Source organism: Genypterus blacodes, unplaced genomic scaffold, assembly GCF_046128005.1.
Source record: "Genypterus blacodes isolate CSIRO-AG114 ecotype Tasmania unplaced genomic scaffold, CSIRO-AGI_Gbla_v1 ptg000221l_1, whole genome shotgun sequence".
Taxonomy (NCBI): Eukaryota; Metazoa; Chordata; class Actinopteri; order Ophidiiformes; family Ophidiidae; genus Genypterus; species Genypterus blacodes.
The window spans coordinates 120,642-141,140 of record NW_027467020.1 but is presented as its reverse complement, the minus strand read 5'-3'; the positions used below and the strand labels follow the sequence as shown (position 1 = coordinate 141,140).

At 43.4% G+C, this 20,499-nt stretch overlaps 2 protein-coding genes across 2 annotated transcripts; one reads left to right on the top strand and one right to left on the bottom strand.

Moving 5' to 3' along the window:
* The first annotated feature begins 800 nt into the window (after positions 1 to 800).
* oatx (organic anion transporter X) lies at positions 801 to 8,379 on the top strand. The gene is made up of 15 exons (XM_076170505.1): positions 801 to 827; positions 1,712 to 1,876; positions 1,958 to 2,031; positions 2,118 to 2,247; positions 2,763 to 2,866; positions 2,953 to 3,107; positions 3,629 to 3,797; positions 3,889 to 4,012; positions 4,101 to 4,216; positions 5,243 to 5,297; positions 6,627 to 6,786; positions 7,078 to 7,186; positions 7,543 to 7,621; positions 7,963 to 8,090; positions 8,268 to 8,379. The coding sequence occupies exons 1-15, from the start codon at positions 801 to 803 to the stop codon at positions 8,377 to 8,379; spliced, it is 1,707 nt and encodes a 568-aa protein (XP_076026620.1).
* Positions 8,380 to 8,766: 387 nt separating this feature from the next.
* tmprss15 (transmembrane serine protease 15) lies at positions 8,767 to 18,501 on the bottom strand. Its single transcript, XM_076170504.1, has 23 exons — positions 18,390 to 18,501; positions 17,822 to 17,941; positions 16,705 to 16,813; positions 15,781 to 15,890; positions 15,429 to 15,569; positions 14,517 to 14,666; positions 14,261 to 14,366; positions 13,986 to 14,145; positions 13,751 to 13,892; positions 13,571 to 13,663; positions 13,343 to 13,468; positions 12,934 to 13,077; positions 12,743 to 12,853; positions 12,486 to 12,609; positions 12,301 to 12,396; positions 12,159 to 12,208; positions 11,840 to 11,905; positions 11,634 to 11,778; positions 9,879 to 10,060; positions 9,602 to 9,697; positions 9,357 to 9,496; positions 9,093 to 9,147; positions 8,767 to 8,894 (listed from the first exon to the last, which is right to left on the bottom strand). The coding sequence occupies exons 1-23, from the start codon at positions 18,499 to 18,501 to the stop codon at positions 8,767 to 8,769; spliced, it is 2,706 nt and encodes a 901-aa protein (XP_076026619.1).
* Positions 18,502 to 20,499: the final 1,998 nt, after the last annotated feature.

Genomic DNA, 20,499 nt, shown 5'->3' with positions numbered 1-20,499 from the left:
ACGAGGACACGAGAACCCAAACATGCTGAGGACAAACAACAGAGGGCACGCAGACAGGGTGCCCAAGACAGAGATGCCAGAGAGAGGGGGAGAGGATGGCATAGAGACGGAGAGAGAGAGACGGGGACAGAGGACACGTTTCACAGTAAAAGTCTCAGAGTAAAGACAAATGTGGGTAAAGGTTTATTATAAAGCTAAACCATTAACAGAAAAAATAAATGATTGTAAGGGGGGAGGGCTTTTCCTCTCACTTTTGTCCTCTGTCAGTCCAAATGTCTCATCCCTTCGTCCTGGCGTCCTGCAGTCATTGTACATTTTTTACTTTCTCACTGGGTTTTTTTTCAGTAAATCCTCTTTGTTCTCACAAATCCTCTAATTCGACTCAGCAGTTTCTGCTTTTCAAAGTAAAACCACTTCAGCCTGGAGCTTTGGAGAAGGTTGGACGAGATCCTGTGGAGCTTTGAAGGTTTATAATGAGTTATTGGAGTTGAAGTTTTGATTTGGTTTTGGATCTTTCCAGGATCCCACAGCTGGAGTTTAACTTTGAAGGGATTTTTCCTGAGGAAAAACTTGTTTGTTTTATCATCATTTTTTTTTACAGTATTTACAGTTTCTATCAGTTCATTATGAGTTCTTAGAGGTAATTATTGTTGTTGTGACTTTCCTTCACAGTGATTCCGGCGCTGGAGGGACGAGGATTCTCTGGATTCCTCAGGAGGAAAACGTGGAGAAACTTTTTAAGATCATTCAGAATAAACCTTTGCGATCTTGTATTTTGTGATTAAATTAGCTGAAGGACGATGGGCTTTGGAGATCTTCTGGAGGAGGTAAGTGTGGATTTTGTTTGTGAAGTTACTGATTATCCACTGAGGGAAGCAGATTACTGCCAGTTTACCCGCAAACCTTGAGTCCCCGTTCAGACACTTTGTGGTCCCTCGGTGGTGGAGCAGGTCCCCAAACCAGCCGAAGACTGATCTCCTTCTCTATGTGTCTCTGTATCTGTCTCTCTCTGTGTCCCTGTGTGCCAAAAGGGAAAATGTAAAACCATTCATTCTTCCATTTATGTCTAAGATTAATTCAAAAGTGAAAGGCTCTCCATGTTAGCCAATGTGTCACTAGGATGTTTGCAGTGGTCCCTATGATGCTGCTGTGTAGTTATGGGATGTTCGTGGTCGTACTAAGGGGTTGTTAGGTGGTTTTAGGACATTTGCAGGGTTTTGCTGGTTACTATAACTTTAACGTTGGTTGGGAAGATGTGGCAAGGTGGAGACAATAAAAATAACAACAAGTTCATTCTCACCAAGTTGTTCAATCAGTTTGAGTTTTGTCTCATTTTGGAGGGATCAGGTCACATTCTATCACATATTCCCTTCACACCTGCGTTTTGGCTGGATGATGTCATTTCCTGTTCTGTCATTTTGGCATTTGGCTTACAAGCCATGACAAAGAAGAACAGTTAAGAGTTAAAGGCAATAAAACTGACTTCCTGTTTGAATACAGACATGTACTATTTACAAAAACTAAGTCAAGTGTGCAGAAATGATCTTAACCAATCACAATGTGGTCCATGCACACAAACAAAGAGGAAATCTGACTGTTGACAAAAGTTGAGGGAAGCAGGAAGTGAGGAAGTGATGAGGATGCGCTGTATGATGAAAGCGTCTGAAGGAATAACTGATTCACTGTGTTTCCCGCCTGTTGCCATGGTGAGGTGGGCGGATTCGGAAGATTCCAGTGGATCCACGTGACTCTGATCAGTTTTCCCGGTCTGCTGATGGCGAGTCAGAATCTGCTAAACAACTTTGTCTCAGGAGTCCCCACCCACCATTGCCGCCTGTCGGCCAATCACAGCCACTTCAACCTTTCTCTCTACCAGGTGACCTGTCCGCCTGTCTGTCATTACATGAATTGATGGAAGTGCTTGTGTCCTTTACTATTTGTGTGTGTTTGGTCTCAGGTGGACGACAAACAGCTGCTGAAGGTTTTCATCCCTCAGGATGCTTCAGGAAGCAGACTGGAACGATGCAGGAGGTAGGACCCAAGGAAGAAATGAAGATCTGCATATTGACACCAGCACACCTGCCTCACCCGTAACCTTGGTTACCTGTGTTGATCAGGTACGTGGAGCCTCAGTGGCAACTGTTAGCGACTAACGGTTTGGCTAACAGCTCGGCTCTGCAGACTGAAGTTTGTTTGGACGGGTGGACGTACGACCAGTCAGAGTTCCTGTCCACCACCGTGTCTGAGGTAAGAGCGCAACACTAACAGTCACACTGAGTACAGGTACAATGATCTAATTATGTACGTTCGTCTCCCTACCCCCCTGTCTCTCTCCTCGTCTGTTTCCCTGCTCGTCGCTCTCTCTGCCCATCTGTCTCCCTGCCCGTCTATCTCTCTGCTTGTCTTTCCCTCACCTTGTCTGTCTCCCTGCTCACCCGTCTCTCTGCCCGTCCGTCTCTCCTCTTCTGTCTCTCTGCCCATCTGTCTCCCTGCCCGTCTGTCTCCCTGCCCGTCAATCTCTCTGCCTGTCTGTCCCTCTCCTCGTCTGTCATCCTGCTCACCTGTCTCTCTGCCCGTCCGTCTCTCTCCTTGTCTGTCTCCCTGCCTGCCTGTCTCCCTGCCCGTCTGTCTCCCTACCCATCTATCTCTCTGCCTGTCTGTCTCTCTCCTCGTCTGTCTCCCTGCCCGTCTGTCTCCCTACCCGTCTATCTCTCGGCCTGTCTGTCTCTCTCCTCGTCTGACTCTCTCCTCGTCTGTCTCAGTGGGACCTGGTGTGCTCTATGCGTCCTCTGAAGCAGATGATTCAGTCCATCTATATGGGTGGAGTTTTAGCTGGTGCCATCATCTACGGCGGCTTGTCAGACAGGTATGTTTCACACACACACACACACACACACACACTCAAAAATGCTACAAGGTAAACATCTGTCCCTGTCTCTGTCTCTCTCTCAGGTTTGGGAGGCGGTCCATCCTTATTTGGACATACTTACAGTTGGCGGTGTTGGGGTGTAGCTCCGCCCTCTTACCGTCTTACACTGCCTACTGTGCTTTCAGATTCCTGAGTGGGATGGCGGTCTCTGGAATCATCCTAAATACCGTCTCACTGAGTAACTAGCTGAACCTGTCTGTCTACCTGTTCACCTGTCTGTGTATCCATCTGTTTCTTTTTGTTGTCTTCTTTGTCTGTGTGAATGTATTATCTGTTTTCTATTTATTTATTTGTTTTAAAGGAACTATGAACAATACCAAACATAAATGTTGCCATGTGATGTATTGTAGCAGATTTAGCATAATGCTAATTTTCATCTTTTCATTTTCATCAGTCCCTAAGCAGATCAAATACTTAAAAGTAAAGGAAGAAAAAATTTAATGAAAAGAAAAATAGAAGAAAGAGAACATAGGAAAATAACCCAAACATTCACATGCAAACAAGCTCATGGTCGACTTCTAAAAGCAGTAAAATAAATAGAGAGCAATAAGTTCAACAGTACTGTAAGTTAATGATGTTGATGAACCACAAAGATCTTTGAGACAAACAACACTACGTAGAGAACATAAATCTCTGTCTCTCTCTCTCTCTCTCTCTCTCTCTCTCTCTCTCTCTCTCTCTCTCTCTCTCATTCTCCAGAGGTGGAGTGGATTCCTACTAAATCTAGAACCATTGTGGGCACTCTCTCTTCCTTTTTCTTCACCTTTGGTCAGATGGTCCTGTCTGGACTTGCCTACTGGCTGAGGGACTGGAGGAAGTTGCAGGTGGCTGTTTGTGCACCTCACTTCCTGTTCTTTGCATACAGCTGGTCAGTACCTGTTTCAGGTCTCTACTGTCCAGTTTCTTAATGATTCTGAGCCCTGTGATTAGTCAGATGTTTCTGGTCTGGGATTTGTCAGGTGGTACACTGAGTCAGCCCGCTGGTTGGTCCTGAAGCGTCGGTCTGAGGATGCATTGAAGAGCCTTCACAGAGTCGCTCAAATCAATGGAAAACCAGAGATGGCGGAAAAGCTAACGCTTGAGGTGAGCCACCTGTACCATCTGTAGGTAGGTCTGGTCCTGTAAGGTCTGGAAAATGTCTTCATCTGAACTTTGTCTCACCTACTTGCAGGTGCTTGAGTCTCACATGAGTAAGGAGATTGAATCCAGCCGCTCGTCTTTCACGGCTTATGACCTACTAAGAACCAGACAAATGAGACGCATCTCCATCTGCCTTGTTGCTGTGTGGTGAGGATGGACCACCTACTAAACATACCAATACTCTACCCAGGAAGTACAACATAGTACTTGTCAGTATTTCCCAGTACCCTGGAGCTGCACATGTATGCCCTAAGAAGTACAACTTTGTACACATGAAGTGGAACTTATCAGGTACCTATAAATGAAGGCCACACCCTGCAGAGGCCATGCCCGCCAGAGGCCACACCCCGCAAACCCAGCCACATCTAAGATATCATCTCATCAACATTTGTTTCATTCAAATGTAGTTACTTACAGTAATACAGTCTTCTCAGATAATTCTAATACTAATTATAATAACAAAACACATCTTTATAGGTGCCTTTCAAAGCACTTAAGGAGACCAGACAAGACACAACAAAGACAAGAAACAATGGTTCTCAACATAAAAATCAAATCAAACAAGAAAGAGAATAAACAGTAAGGGAATTTTCAAATATGGATAAAAGGAATCCAAAAAAAGTGACACCAGTAGAGACTCAATGAGCCAGGTTGATTTATAGAGTTTTTTAAGTGTTTTTGTCCTCACGATTGATTTTCTGTCCAGATGTTAAAGCGTTTTTTTCTTCTTAATATGGACTCTAGCTTCCTATGAGAGGAGATTGTTATGCTTTTTAAATTACACCAAAAGTCCTCAACCAAAATCTAAAGTCTAAAGTCATCAGAGACCAAAACCAAACAATAAATGTAAACAATTTCCTGGTCCAAAAACAGAGAGCTATGAAAAATGATACTTATTTATGAGGAAAGGGGCTTGTACAATTTCAGTTATTGAATTATGTGTCTTGTTTATTTGATTATAAATGAAACAAATTCAGATAGCACGAGAGCTGAAGGGTTTGAGTAAAAATTCAATTCCTTCTGGGTAAAGCAGCCACCATTTTGTGTCGTCGTTGCTCAAAATGGAACGTCTTTGACCGTCCAAGGATGCGGCCCTTGAAAAGAGCCTCAATGTCATCAGTCCGTGGGAGTCTTTGATCTGGATCAGGAAGTACAGATACTTTTTTTTTTTAGGTTCTCCACCAGCTTTGCGTACTATGGTGTGGCCATGGACCTTCAGAAGTTTGGGGTAAGGAAATGTTCTGGATGTCTGTCTATAGTAATCCCTACATTCTCCATCGCCCATCCAAGTCAAGGTCTTTCTCCAACCTTTCTGGGGAATCTCAAGATGTTTCATATCCAGATAGGATATACACTGAACTAAAATATAAACACAAAACCTTTCTGCAACCATTTTCAATTTGTTTGTTTGTCTTTTGGTCCTGAGGCCCATTGCTGTGCCGTTCATCCACCACCATCACCTCATGTTTGGATGCATGGCCTCATGTCCCAGCTCTTCCATGGCCTGCATACTCAGCAGACATGTCACCTTTTGAGCATGTCTGGGATGCTCTGGACCGGTACATACCACCGCGTGTTCTAATTTTACCAATATCCAAAAACTTGGTACAGCTATTGAAGAGGAGTGGGAGAATATTCCCACATGCTACAGTCAACAAGTGATTAATTCAATGCTAAATGTGTTGCACTGTATGAGGCAAATGGTGGTCACACCTTTGAGCTCAATAACATCTTGGAGATTGACAAGTGTTGCATTTACATTTTTGTTCTATACATAATCCCTCCAGTATATTCTGAGGCTGCCCCATGGACTCTTCTCAGTTAGACATGAGATAATGATCTCACTGACCTCTGCCAGAGAGATGGGCAAGTTTTCCCCAGAGTCTCCTGACAGAGGACATATCAGTTCTTTCCATTGGCAGACTGTATCCTCAAGTGAGGTCAGCAGTTCACCTCCCCATCTGAGAACAGCCTTGGCTGGGCCCTACCTCTCTTTCTGAGACAGTTTGCCAGAACCTCTCTGAGGCCAACCAAAAGTCCTCTGTGACCTCATTAAACTCCTCTCACATCTGAGCTGTTGTTTCCACAACAACTAAGGCTGCAGTTCTTACTTCAGCAGTGGAAGCTTTGAACATGTCCATGTTAAAGATCTCACAGACTGAGGCCTCTGTTGGACATTCCCCGTTCACCCTCACTACTGGTTTGGGTTGACCAGGTCTATCTGTCAGCCTCCCTCACCACCTCACCACCATGCAACTTAATCAGTTGATCGCTCTTCATCCAAGTGTCTAAGACAAACAGCCACAGATTCAATAACCACAGAGTTGATCCCTGGTCTTTGGTCTCAGTCATACTGCTACCAGGTACCTTTATGACCTGACTCATGCTCCAACATGGTGTTTGCTATGCACAATCCGATTGGAGTGTCCTCAAGGATGGAGAGAATGTCTGAGGATGGAGAGAATGTCTGTGTCTTGTTTCATTCTATCTTTCTTTTGAATGTATCTATCTCTATGTTTATAAGATGAGAGTGTAGTTGTCCTGTTTGCTATTTCAGGTTAATATCTACATAATGCAGATCATCTTCGCTGCTGTGGATTTTCCTGCCAAGCTTCTGGCTCTGGGCATGCTCAGTTATCTGGGCCGCAGAGTTTCTCAAGCCACCTGCCTCTTCCTGTCGGCCCTTGTCATCTTTTCCAACATCTTTGTTCCTTCTGGTCAGTAATGCACACACACACACACACACACACACACACACACACACACACACACACACACCCACACACTTTGCTCCTGGTAAAGATTTTGTTGTTCAGTTAATCTTTGTTGATTCAGAATGTTTTTGTCTGTTATTCTTTTGGGAACATTTTCTTGTTACACAGAATTAAAAGGTTTTTGTTTTTTAAAATGACACAGCGGTGAGATGATGATCTCTTTTTTTAATGAATGTGCAGCGTTCTTGCTCTCCGTGATGTGATCACCCTCTTCTTCACACTCATCTTCCTCAGATTTGCAGACCCTCAGGACCGCCTTTGCGTGTCTCGGTAAAGCTTTCACCTCTGCGTCCTTCACCACCGTCTACCTGTACACAGGCGAACTGTACCCGACTGTCCTCAGGTGAGACACACGCCTCTTACCAAACATCCTCAGACAGCACATACCTCCAACCCAAAGGCTTCCCACTACACATCCTCTGGTGAGAACATGCTGCATCCTGAGACACGTCAGGTAGGACATGTCTCCCAGTCTATACTCTGATAGACCAGGCTGCCAACCCACCATGTTGGTCTGCACAAAACTGTTTTGTTTTAAACTAGCAAGCTTGCTTGTGGGCTAGCTAATGTTGGTATTGATTATGTGGGACTGACCTTCAGGGCTCAGGTCTGATGATGATGATGATGATGGTTATCACACTGAGATCACACTGCCAATCTGATTGGTGGCTGCCTGACACACATATTTCCTGTATGCAGGCAGACTGGAATGGGCTTTGTTTCCACCATGGCGAGGATTGGCAGCATGGCGGCGCCCGCCGTGCTCATCCTGGATGAGGTAATATGGCTCCTCTGGTTGATAAATATCAGGAATCCAGTTCATCAAGATCATAAAGTTGTCAGTAATCTGACAAGATGTTTCACAGTAAATTAAACAAAAACAATCTTACTCACTTTAACTTTGCATTAATAGAATTTTCATAATTTCAAAATGGTTGATAAACCGTTAAATAATTTGATAAAGTTTGATTGAACACATTTTATTTAGAGGTCAAAGGTTAAAATTGACAGAAATCAAATAAGAAGGAAATGAATCAATCAAATGGTATCAAAGTTTGATCAACATTTTGAATAAGAATGATGATGTCTAAGTTGATGTAACATTCAAACATCTGTCAGGTCCTCCCACCGCTGCCCAGCGTGGTGTACGGTGGGGCGGCGGTGCTGGCTGCCGGCTTTGCCTGCTTCCTGCCAGAGACGCTGAACATGCCGCTGCCTGACACCATTGAGGATGTAGAGGAGAAGAGGTCAGTTAGCGTGTTGGCTTTGTTTGTCCTACCTGAGAGCTTTTTATTTCTGACATAAAAGCGTCGATAATCTTTGATTAGTTTCTGCTTCTTGTGGATCAAACAGTTGATTACAATTTAATCATGTCTTGGTATCATAACATCATAATGTCTCTGTCTGTCTCCGTCCGCCTGCAGGTCTTGTGAGAGATCGGTCAAGCAGCTGGAGAAAAGGGGCGTGGCTTTGAATGAGGGCGTGGCTTTGAATGATATGAAGGAATCAGAAGCAACGGGCCTTAATGCTCTCTGACCAATCAGACGCTGCTGCATGAAGTCTTCCTGTTGTTCAGAGCCAATAAGCCAACAGGCCTGATGCTGAACCAATCAAAGGGACAATTAGATTGAAACACAATGATGTGTAACCCATTTACTAATAACGCAGATCGGCTACATGTAGTCTGATTACTGCAATATGATTGTTGGGATTTTTAAATGTAACATCGACATCAATTATACCTTAGTCATGTAACTGTATTATTTAATTAAGATAGAGACACTTTGAAGTCAGTAATTATGTTAATAATTGATTAATCTATTGTAAACAACATTGTGGACACACAGGCAGACAAGAGTGTGTTTGAAATGTTCAGATGATTAAAGATGTATTAAAATGAAAATGAATCAGTGAATTCTTCCATCACTGAAGTGAGGAGGAGGAGGAGGAGGAGCGCCTGGTTTGGGCGATCCAGGAAGTGAAGGAGGAGACCCGGGCATAGACTCCAGGCCTCTGAGGTCGCCCACAGCCAATCCCAAATGACGTCACTCCTGCCAAGAACCAATCAAAGGACAGTGTGAGTTAAAACTCTAGTTGTAGTGTTTATGTGCGTGCGTCTGGCGTGCGTGCGTGCGTGCGTGCGTGCGTGTGTGCGTGCGTGCGTGCGTGCGTGCGTGCGTGCGTGCGTGCGTGCGTGCGTGCGTGCGTGCGTGCGTGCGTGCGTGCGTGCGTGTGTTAGGGACACTGACCGATCAGGACCCAGTGTTTATTGTCCAGACACATCAGTGGACCCCCAGAATCACCCTGGAAACAGGAAAACGACACATGATTGGTTAGGGTTAGGGTCTGGACTAATTGATGACTTGTTAACTTGTTAATTGGTACATAATTACTCTTTAATTAAGTACTATTTAGTTGTTAATAATCCGTTACTGAGCCGTTAATAACTTATTTTGCAGGAAGTGTTGGGGACATATGTGGACAACTCTGATTGGACAAAGGTGAGCTGTTACCTGGCAGGAGTCTACTCCGCCCTCTGTGTAGCCTGCACAAAGCATGCTGGGAGTGATGGAGAACTCCGGTAGCTGAAGCTGACAGTGATGCTGAGGAACCACAGGAAGCTCCGCCTCCTGGAGGACATCAGCTAGAGGACCTGAGAGACAGACAGGCAGGGTGGTTAGAGTTGGAGCTGTCGTCGTTTTTCCAGATTTCCTTCTTTGTTTTGTTTGACTCTCCATTGCTCTCATGTCTGTCTCACCGTCCTCAATCATTCGTCCCCATCCTGCGATCAAACACTTCCTTCCTGTTTCTGGGTCCTGCTGCTCTGCAGGTAAACACACCGGCTGCACCAGTGCTGCAACACACAAGCGCATGCACACAAACACAGAAGTGCACACACGTTTTAAGGTCTTTGGCCTATGTGCTGTATGTACACGTACATACATGTGCTGTATGTACACGTACATACATGCATATTAAGGTCTGTGCACAGTAGTGTATGAATGTTTAAACACATTTTATCCAGTGTGACTAACCGTTGAAGCTGATTGGTTGCTGCAGATGCATCATGGCGATATCGGCCTCTTTGGTTCGTCTGTTGTATCGTCTGTTGATGACGATCCGATCAACTCGTCGGGTCTGAACATCTGCTGAGCTTGGCTGGCTTTGGGAGTGCAGACCAATCAGAGCAGACCAGCGCTCCAGGTGAAGGTTCTTCCTGTTTGGCAGGTACGTTACTTCACTTAGCTCTCTTCTTTATTTTACTGTCATTTACCTCTTTGTTGCTTCTCTTCAAGCAACAATGTAACTCACAAAATGCTGGTTATTATTCCAAAGACTAAAACTTCTCAGGGAAGGTAACAGATCACTGCCAATAAATGCCTTATTAGCACCTGTAACTAGTGGCAACAACACAACCAGCAGAAACACACTCTGTCTCTCCATGAGACAGGTGGACTAAGAAGGTTTTTGGGGGTTCAACACGTTTCTCTTCATCTGCCACACAATCAATCAGCCGAGTGGAGGAAAAAAAAGCTAATCAGTGATTTGGGATTGTTTTGTTTTATTTGGTCACAACTCGTTCCAACAGGCACCTTTTAAATTCCCCCAACATCATGAGTTTGTGCTCCTGCTCCATTGTTCCAACTTTAGCTGCCACTTATCAAAACTGCACATTTCTCCCTTGCAAATTCCACCTAGACTTGGAACCACCAACCCTAACCCTCATACACAGGAGCATGGCTGATATTGGGTTTGGTGGACTTCATCTCCAGACCTCTTACCCTGAGATGGTTTCTCCATGGTTTCCACCTCAATCTCCCATTGTCTGACCTCCACCTCTTTTATCCGGCACGTTAGTGAGCTGATCTGCTCACACACCAGTTTATACTCTGGGGTTGAGGGGTGGAAATTCCTGCCTTAACAATTTATTCAACTTCCTCTGAAGGAGCAGCCTTCTTCCCCAAACCTCTTGGATAGGAGCTGTTTTAACGTTTACAGGCAATCACACATCAAGGAAATTTGCAATTAACAAAAGATCAGATTTGTACATCTGTTTATCTTCTCTAAAGAAGGATCAAAAGTAAAACCCTCCAAATCGAATTCCATACTTGCCACTAAACTGCGAGCCACATAAATGGCTAATGGAGAACACACCAATTGAAGTTTCACCAATCAGTGTCAAGACTCCACTTAGGTGTCAAACAACAACTGCATAAATCACACGATAGACAACAGTCATATCAGACAACATGGACTCAAAAAGCTGATTTAACACAACACAAGCACAAACACACTCACAGCATTTACTTGACCTTCCCCTCTGTACAGGAAGTCCCCAGGTTACAAACGAGTTCCGTTCCTACGTCTGTAAGTTGGATTTGTACGAATGTTGGAACAGCATCATAACGCGTCAGTACAGCGTCACCTAAGCCCCTTACATACATAACCATCGTGGGATTTATGACAAAATAAGTCATCGAAAAATATAATATAAAATACCATCAAAGTGTGGTGCAAAGTAGTGTGCCGTTTGTAACCACAAAACATTGTGTGTAACTGGAAATCAGGCTTTAGGGCGATTGGGTCATAACTCTGGGACTTTACATAAGTACCTTCATTTATTTCACTTTACTCTGTTTTACTCTAGGTTCCGTTCCTCTTTACTTTACTTGAAGTCTTTGCTTCTTTACTTGGAAGTTTAGATTTTGGACTTTGCTTTGCCGCTAGCTGTGACTTGGCTAACGTCAGGCGACCTGATATTGTCATAAAACCATGATAAATGTTCTCACCCATACACACAGTGTGCAGCTGTTAGGAGCCACTCGCTGTCAATCAGAGAAGCTCCACAAACATGTCGTCCATTCCAATGAAGAGACACCAACCAAGGCCACGCCCCCTTTGCAGCATTAACTCCGCCCACCACTCTGTTTACACCTGGGAAAATTTCATCAAAAACTTGATCCAATGAGATGAGAGATGTAAGAGTTTTCCTGACTCTGCTTACCGTCTGCTGATTGATTCATCTCAGTTGTTGTCACGGAGACCACACGAGCGCCACAAGCTATAAAAGGTAAGAAGAAACTGTTTCACGTAGGAGCTGATCTGCCCACTGGAGCCATCGGCCAATAGATTCAAAGTGCTAATTATCTGATGAACTAAGTTGCTGACAGATAGACCCGATGAATGTCGCAGGTATGAGGTCATCCATTTGTGACCATATTTAGCTTTTATCATCAGTATTCTCAGCTAATGACGTAAGAACATGTTGCATTTGGATGATAGGACATTATTGGGTTGTGGTATTTTTTACTCACGTTGGTTGTCGCAGCTCAGTGAGATCTTTTGCTCCCCAGCACAGGAGTCACTGCAAACAAGAGGAAGGATAAAGGTCAAAGGCCCCAGCTGGACACAGGTTTGAATGCTTTGCCTTGGTGGAAGTATGGGCTCGACGTTTACCTGACACTCAACTGCAAGGATCCGTTACCATGGAGACTTACTGTTGTGAAGGGTGAATCTTCTGGTAAAGCAGAAACAAGGGCTGCTTTCCCAGACCTGCAGAAAGACGGGTGAAGACAGACAGACAGACAGGTGAGCTACCTGTATCCCAGGTACCCACAGGTAAAGACAGACGGGTGAGCTACCTGTATCCCAGATACTGACAGGTGAAGACAGACAGGTTTTGGTTCCAGTCGTTGGCACAAACTGTGAGCAGAGAGGAAACGAGCTGAAACTGAAGGTGACTGGAACCATTAACCTGTAACACAACTAACACACACACACACACACACACACACACACACACACACACACACACACACACACAGAGGTCCCGTTTTAACGTCTGTCTGTCTGTCCGTCCTCTGTCATGTGATCATTCCTTCTTCCTTCTGTCCCTCACCACATTCAGCCTCGTCTGAGGCATCAGGACAGTCCAGCACGCCGTCACACTGTCCGCTGCCATGGATGCAACTTCCTGTCTGACACTGGAAGTGACCAGGCGCACACGGCTCTGCGTAGTGACATCATGGTGACATCACTGAAACAAACTGAAGGCGGTCAGATAAATCACTGCCTTGCTCTCCATCTTACCCATGGAGCCCAGGTTGACCCCGGTGGTGAAGTTGGCTTTAAATCCACGTCCAGATCCTGAGCTGTCGGTCAAAAACCAAACAGTCATCTGATTGGTTGTTGAGACCAAATCATGGGAGAAGATCCTGCTGCCTGTGAAAACACCTAAATCAGAAATACAGCCGAGTCAGGAGAGCACCGGGACTCAAACCAACAACCTTATTGCTATGAGGCAACAGTGAAATGTGGAACAAACACCACTGATTACAATGAGGAATATGGAAACAAACAATCTGATTTGATTTGATGTAATGAAGAAGTTGGACTTGGTGAGGACTTTGTGCTGGTGAGGACAGTCAGCACCTCCCCACCAACAGGAAGGACTTCACCTTCTCCTCACCAACAGGACACAACAAACTAGGTCACTCACCCATCAAGGTGGAGTTTGGTTCCACCCCATCTCTGACCTCTACGATGTCATAGGTCGCCTCCACATCAAAGTCCAGGAAGTGGAGCTGAATGTTGTGTCCGTCAGCGGCGTGCAGTGTCCACAGGCCTGCAGAAGCAGAGAGGCATTATGGGTAAGGAACAGTAGCAGTGGTGATGTCACTGACAACCTGGTGACCTTATGCTAAGTGAGATTTGTATTTGAACTCACACTGATGTGTGTTGCTTCCATATGATTGTGGGTAGTTGGGGGAGCTGAAGGTGGAGTTTGGCTCCCAAAGGTCAAAGGGCCCCCCACATTCGGCTGGAATCAATCATGAAGAGAAGGCAGCGTCACTAATACAGGATATTTAGAAAATAAACACATGATCAATCACTACAGTCTTCATACGCGGTGTTGGGGGCTTGGTGGTCGGTGGGGGTACAGTGGTTGGATCAGGAGGGTCGGGACCACAGGGGGATCCTGTCAGCCTGATGTCATCCAGCGCAACATCGTTCCTCATCCCTCCTCTCTTTACAGCTTCAAAAACAATCTGCAAAGGTCAAAGGTCATCAGTGAGGCTTTATCACCTGTGGGGTCACTTTGAAGCACTGACACCATTATTGGCACCATTGGTGCGACTGACCATCGCCTCCTCCGTCACATTCAGGCTGATCTGGCCGTAGTTCCAAACATCGCCAAAGTTACCGTCTTTGTTGAACGCCACGGTCACGGAAACATTGGAGTGAGAGAATCCAACAACGAGAACCTTGAGACTGTGGACGTCATCGCCAAACATGTGGTACCTTCACACAACAGATTACTCAATCATCTTCATCACACAGAAACACTGTGTGATGAAGATGATAAAAACAAAATATAACTTAACCCTAAAATAATTTCACTCTTTTTTTTTTTTACCAGAACTGGAGACACATGGCTTGGCTGGATGGAGTCAGACAGAGGCTGTGGAGCCTGAAGCTCTTCTCCCATTGGCCAGGACTCAGAGCAGTGACGACGTAGAACCCTAACAACATCAACACAAGGTTACCATCAGAATTATGATCATGACTGAAGAATGCTGCCCCCTAGTGTCAGAAACAATATTCATTTAAACATAAATCCCAGCCAAGCGATTAAACATTCCTGCTTAAATAAAGGATGAATAAAAACCGACCCGACGCGTTTCCCAGTGTGTGGTCCACACTCGGCCCAGTGAGCGGAGGGAAGGTGGGGCCGAAGGTTCGAATCCAGTCTCCATCATCTTCCTCCTGCTGCCTCCATAAACACATGCCTGGCTCAAAGGAACAGGTCAGCTTCTGCTCGTCTGCACGCATTTTACAAAAAATAACATGTTTGAATAATGAATGAACATAAACAAAGTTTATTCTCTTCTTATAAGAACAGATTTTAAATGATAAACTCAGTTGAATCATTTGTATCCAAATGTGTGGTTACATGAATTTCCTTTAGGTGTTAAGTTCTTCCATGCTAGTGTTTGTGTTAATGTGACCTTTGACCTTTACTGAGGAAGTTCTGCTGGTTTCTAGCAGCCTGGTCCAGAGTAGAGCAGACCTGCAGCTCTGGTCACCACTCTGCCTCTCTGTCTAGCTCTATGTAAGAGCTAGACAGAGAGGCAGCTTGATGCTCTGCTGAAGGCTCTACAGAGGGGAGGGACCTCCTCTGGGTAAGGACAATAACTAACTGTTGTCCAGTGCTACAGCGCCACTCAGTGGACAGTCTTGGTTATTGTTTTTATTTCTGGTAACGAAGAAGACTCATTGATCTCCTGATTTACATTATAAACCATAACTGAATGTCAACAACGTTTGACTCGTTGATTAACTTGTTTGCAAGTCTGTAGTCCCGTCCCCAGGTTAATCCAGTGGTTCCCAAAGTGGGGGTGCACGCGATAGGAAGAGGAACGTTAGGAATAGATAAAAGAATTCTGATCTATAAAAGGGGGGCCCTGCAGAAAAAGTTTGAGAATTACTGGGTGAATCTTTCACAGCTTTGCATATTCTTTTTGTGTATTCTATTGAGTACAGTTGTGTTAAATGTTACATTATATTGTAGTGTCAAGTCTCACTGGAGAGGTTGGAGGTGTTGGCGGCTCTGTACGTGGCACTGAAGCCTGATAGGTTGTTGAAGTCATTAGAGGAAAACTCCACAGTTGATTGGTCAGCCAGTAGCCACACAGAACCAGGGGGGGTGGAGCCTGACAGCACAGCTATAAACAATATGTAAATATGTCAAAAAGTGTAATGTTTAATATATTTATGGGCAAATAGTGAAAGCATTGTTTTAGGTTCTTCCATGGAGTGTGTGTGTGTGTGTGTGTGTGTGTGTGTGTGTGTGTGTGTGTGTGTGTGTGTGTGTGTGTGTGTGTGTGTGTGTGTGTGTGTGTGTGAAGGTGTGTGTGTTTGTGTGAAGGTTTGGACCTGTGAGGCGACGCTCAGCTCCGATTCCCTCATAAAGTTTCAGCGTGTCAAAGTCTTGTTCAGTTTGAAACTGTCTGAAGCTGATGTGAACAGAAAATCCTCGCTGCACACTGGAAACAGATCAATCAACACTGATTTTAATCATCTGTGCTGATTGAAATGAAAGTGATTATCTGGAAGCTTGAAAGTGTTTAGGATCCAACACTTAATGCACCATCATTTCTTCTTCTTCCTCAGAAAGCTCAGGCTTTTTCTGAAGCAGTCATTCTGTGTTGATGAGAAGCTGTTTGTGTAATCTATAATAAAACAGCACAGCTACAAGGGAGAATAATTTCACTGTGTTGCTTCGTCTCAAAATGCATTAAACTGATAAAGTGATTCATTTTTATTAATTTTATCCCCTTTTCTGAGTTCAGCAAGTCAACAAGTCTACTGACTTGACAAAGGGAGGGGCTACAACCAGGGAGGGGCTACAGCCTGCATTCTGCTACACTTCCTGGATGTGCCATGTTAAAAAGAGCGTAGCTGCAAAAACTCTACAAAACTCACACTCATTTAAGAAGGAAAGGCCTGATTTACTCACCACTGTTGTGGAAGGGTCAGGGTCAGGGTTAGGGTCAGGGTCAGGGTTAGGGTTAGATTGACACTACCAAGTGTACAACTACTTACAATATCAAGTAGAACATTTTACACTATAAAGATTGAGATGGGCATGCTCACTGGACAAATGCTGTATAATTGTGACTTAGAATGAAACAATGAAAGAAAATTGAAAAAAGAATGTGCTCTACTGTAATGGAGTACACACACACACGCACATTTTCACTTTCATCTACATCTAGTGGCCATTTGAGGCACTGCAGCTTTTGCACGGGACGCAGCCAATTGGCTGAAGAGCAGTCATGTGACTAAAACAAATCTTACCGTATGATCCATCGGCAGTAGGTGGTGCTGTTATATGGCTGAGGGAAGTTTGCTGAATGGAATGAACCATTCGCTCCCTGCAGTACAAACTGCCCATCACACATTGTTGCTATGGAGACAGAAAGACACAAAGGTGTGGGAACCACTTGTTAAAGATTTAATTCAATTCATTTATGGGTTTGAGCAGCTGAAATAGAATCTCAATAAAATACAATCTTTGTCTTCAGTCAGAGACTTTTTGGAACAATGCTATTTAGTTTTATTTTATTTAGTTGCCTTTTCTAAACGAAAGCAGGTTTAAAAAAAACAACCCGTCCTGGTTTTAAACTTCTTTATTCCTTCATTTCTAATTGTTCTTCTTTGTTGTTGTCGTACAAACAGCAATGAAAAAGTTAAGTTAACCCAAACCCCACAAAATAACGTTCATCAACTGGACCAGAAAAAAGTGCTCAAGTACTCTCCTTAACACTATGGCAATGATTCAAAGTTCAAAATATTAGAGTGTGAAAAATGCAATCAGGCAGAATGAGGTGCAAAGAATAAAAGTTTATAGTCTCAACAACAAACTATGAGTTTGTACTCCGGAGTCTAAACTCATTTCATTCTTTTCAGCTCCACCCTCCTGCTGGTCCTGAAAGCTGATATCTTGCTTTGTGCTCATGGCCACTGTACCTTCATCTCTGCTTACACAGCAGAATCTCTCCTTACGCATCCTTCTATCCAATAATGATCCTGAAAGTCTTTCAGTCTTTCAGTGTCTCTCTCTCTCCTCTTAACATCACTCAGTGGCTCTTTTCGGCAGACTCTCTGTTACACTTTAGACCTAACTTCTCATCTTTGTCTATATTATTTAACCCTCTGAGGAAATGAGAAATGCATTGTTTTACTTTTACTTATCAAATATCAAACTCTTTGTTCAACATGTGCATATTTCTCTTGTTTTTAAAGTCATCTTGTTTCATCTCTATTGAGGTTCTGTCATGCTGAGAGGACAGATGGAGTTTATATGTCTGAGTGTTCAATCACAGTAAATTAGCTTGAACTCTACATCAAATGAATCATGTTTCTCAACAGCTACAACTACACGTTCCTCGCAAATGTTGTCCTTTGTTGTTACCGCAGTGGGCGTGGTCTTCATCAGACCCATCGCCGCAGTCTGCGACGCCATCACAGAGCCGATCGATGGGTAGACATGTTGATCCGTCTGCACAGGAAGTCTGATGGGGAGGACACAGCGCTGACACCAAAAATAAAGAGCAAAAAATCCATCAGGAGTCAAAACCACCACCTTCAGATTGTCAGCAAAAAGGTTTGAGCACAACTCAGGTTTGTTCTTCAGGTTGGACAGTAATGAGGTGGTGGGATTCTCTCACCTGTTGTTGTTGTTGTTGTTGCTGCTGCTGTTGCTGTGGTGACAGTTGATGGTTGAGCTGTCGTCACTTCTTCTTTCACTAAAGAAACACATTGACATGTAATCTGTCTTTAATTATTAATAATCTGCTTTAATCTACAACAAAATCAATATCATCTGATCTAAATACAGAACAAGATACAATCAAACTAATCTAGATTGACTATATTTTATGATGGGATTGATACCAAAGCACAGAGGAAATGATCTCTAATTTTATTTAAGGTTATGTAAGCGCATTCACACTTTGTTAGGTTGCTGCATGTTCACACACCTTCAGTTCTTAGACTCATCCAGGAAATGACGATCAGTCCGACACAGCAAAGCAGTAGAAGTGAACAGACGACACTGAGGAGAACCTCCAGAGACGACCAGCGTCTCTGCATCCTTCAAGAGAAAACACTCAACAACCAAACAAACTGAACAACATCCTCATTTAACAGCAGAATGATTAATTTAGGTCACATTACCGACATGCAGTCAGGTGTCAGCACTTTTATATCAATGAACAACATTCTGGGAGTATTAGTGAGAGTAACCCTAACACTCGGGAGGTCTTACCTGCTCTGTGTTCTTGGATTGTTCACTGGCTCCGCCCACTAGCAGCACTATGTGTTATTCAAACAAAAAGTAATAAAAACAACCTAAATAATAAGAGCACAAAGTTTTGAGCTGTAGAGTGAAGAGAAACTGTGCGAAAGCAGCGACTCTGAACTGTGACCTGCTTCAAAACAATAAAGTCTGATTATCAATACAGCAGCTGATAATTGACCATAAATGATCATTAGAGGGCGGAGCCTCAAACCTGCAGTTTGGACTCTCGATCATCAAATCATCAAGAAAATGATTATATGATGATAAAACTTTTTTTTTTAGATAAAAGATAAAAGCTCTTTAGATAAAAGAGTAAGAGCAACGGAAACTCATTTCTTTTTATTTGACAACTCATTGAATCACAACATTCTCATCATGTAAACTACATTTAGACATGAAACTCTCACTCTGACTCCACCTGCAGCTTTATGAGTCTGAAGTCCAACAACTGTAAATCAAACCTTCATCTTCTGCTTAAATGGTTCAGATTCATGAATTTCAAAGAGAAAATTTCTTGAAACCTTCACCAATTTTCTTTAAACCCCAAATCAAATCTTCAGACTACAAAACTGCCTCTAAACATTGAATCTGTGCTCCAAACAGCCAGTTAACATATGAACAGCACACAGGAACATGGAGCTCACTCTTTTACAGGCTTCATTAGTTTATGTTGAGGATTGTTATTCTTCTTTACTGAATATTTTTCTTCTGTTCTACAAAGACTATACTACTCTATTTTATTCAGAGCCAGGACACAGGAAGTAGTTACAAGAAAATGTTGTATTTTGCAATTAAGAAATAATAATTATCCCAATTTAGTTTCGTGACTATATTGAATACTGTAAGCAGTGCAGCATTAAATATCTGAACATAATAAAGAAAACTAAATGAAAGCACAATACAGTTCATTCAGAGTTGATGTACCTGTTTACATACTGTACACTACAGTTAACACTCATAGAAGCTAATAGCAGGGAGATGTACTGTAAGCATCAGGTGAGTGAACATTTACTCATATCCTGATATTGTACGTCTTCAATCCTTTCACTTTGTCTTCAACACAGCCAGATGTCTTTGTACTGATGGACCATATCAACCATGAGTGTCTCCTGTTAGAACAAGGGTCCTTCCCCCCTCATGTGGTCATCTAACATACAAACACATACAGTCAAATTAGGAACAGACATCACTTCTATATGTGCAATTTCTTAGGAAAGAAATTTATTTTTTTCTCTCCAAACCCATGAACAAGAACCGAGAGTCGGTTTGACGGTTAAGAACAAGCTGCAGGTTTTTAAGAACTCAAGCTGGAGAAGAATAGTCCTTGAAGTAACGAATGAGAGGAAGATCCAATCCTGGTAATATTGTTAATGTGTTCTCTGAACGTCAGGTCTTCCTTGACTATTACGTCTTAAGTTCTTTATTGTTACAGTACAGTTATCAAAATGTTTGAAGATGTTCTGAAGTGTCAATCTCTGCTTCTGTGAAGCTGAGATGAACATTTTAGTTGTATCAACATTCAAGAGCAGAAGGTTTTTTGTCACCCAGGCTTCAAGAGTTAGAAGGCAGGATTCATGTAGAAGCACAGAAGGAACAACAAACTCCACCACTTAGTGCTGTTTCATGAGATGAAACAGAACCTGTTTGTTAAGTAATCTAAAGGAGGTCACCAACGCTGTGTAGCTTTCTAAATATTGTGATCAACTGTCTGTCTGTCTGTCTGTCTGTCTGTCTGTCTGTCTGTCTGTCTGTCTGTCTGTCTGTCTGTCTGTCTGCAGCAGGTGGTCAGA

What these genes read in the sequence shown, in the direction of transcription:
- oatx (XM_076170505.1), top strand. Translation starts at nt 801, where the DNA reads ATGGGCTTTGGAGATCTTCTGGAGGAG. An exon ending in AGACTGGAACGATGCAGGAG is followed by an intron (nt 2,032 to 2,117) that starts GTAGGACCCAAG and finishes TGTGTTGATCAG; the next exon opens with GTACGTGGAGCCTCAGTGGC. An exon ending in GAGGATGTAGAGGAGAAGAG is followed by an intron (nt 8,091 to 8,267) that starts GTCAGTTAGCGT and finishes GTCCGCCTGCAG; the next exon opens with GTCTTGTGAGAGATCGGTCA.
- tmprss15 (XM_076170504.1), bottom strand. Translation starts at nt 18,501, where the DNA reads ATGCAGAGACGCTGGTCGTCTCTGGAGGTTCTCCTCAGTGTCGTCTGT. An exon ending in GGGACGAATGATTGAGGACG is followed by an intron (nt 9,497 to 9,601) that starts GTGAGACAGACA and finishes TCTGTCTCTCAG; the next exon opens with GTCCTCTAGCTGATGTCCTC. An exon ending in GCGGAGTAGACTCCTGCCAG is followed by an intron (nt 9,148 to 9,356) that starts GTAACAGCTCAC and finishes TCCTGTTTCCAG; the next exon opens with GGTGATTCTGGGGGTCCACT.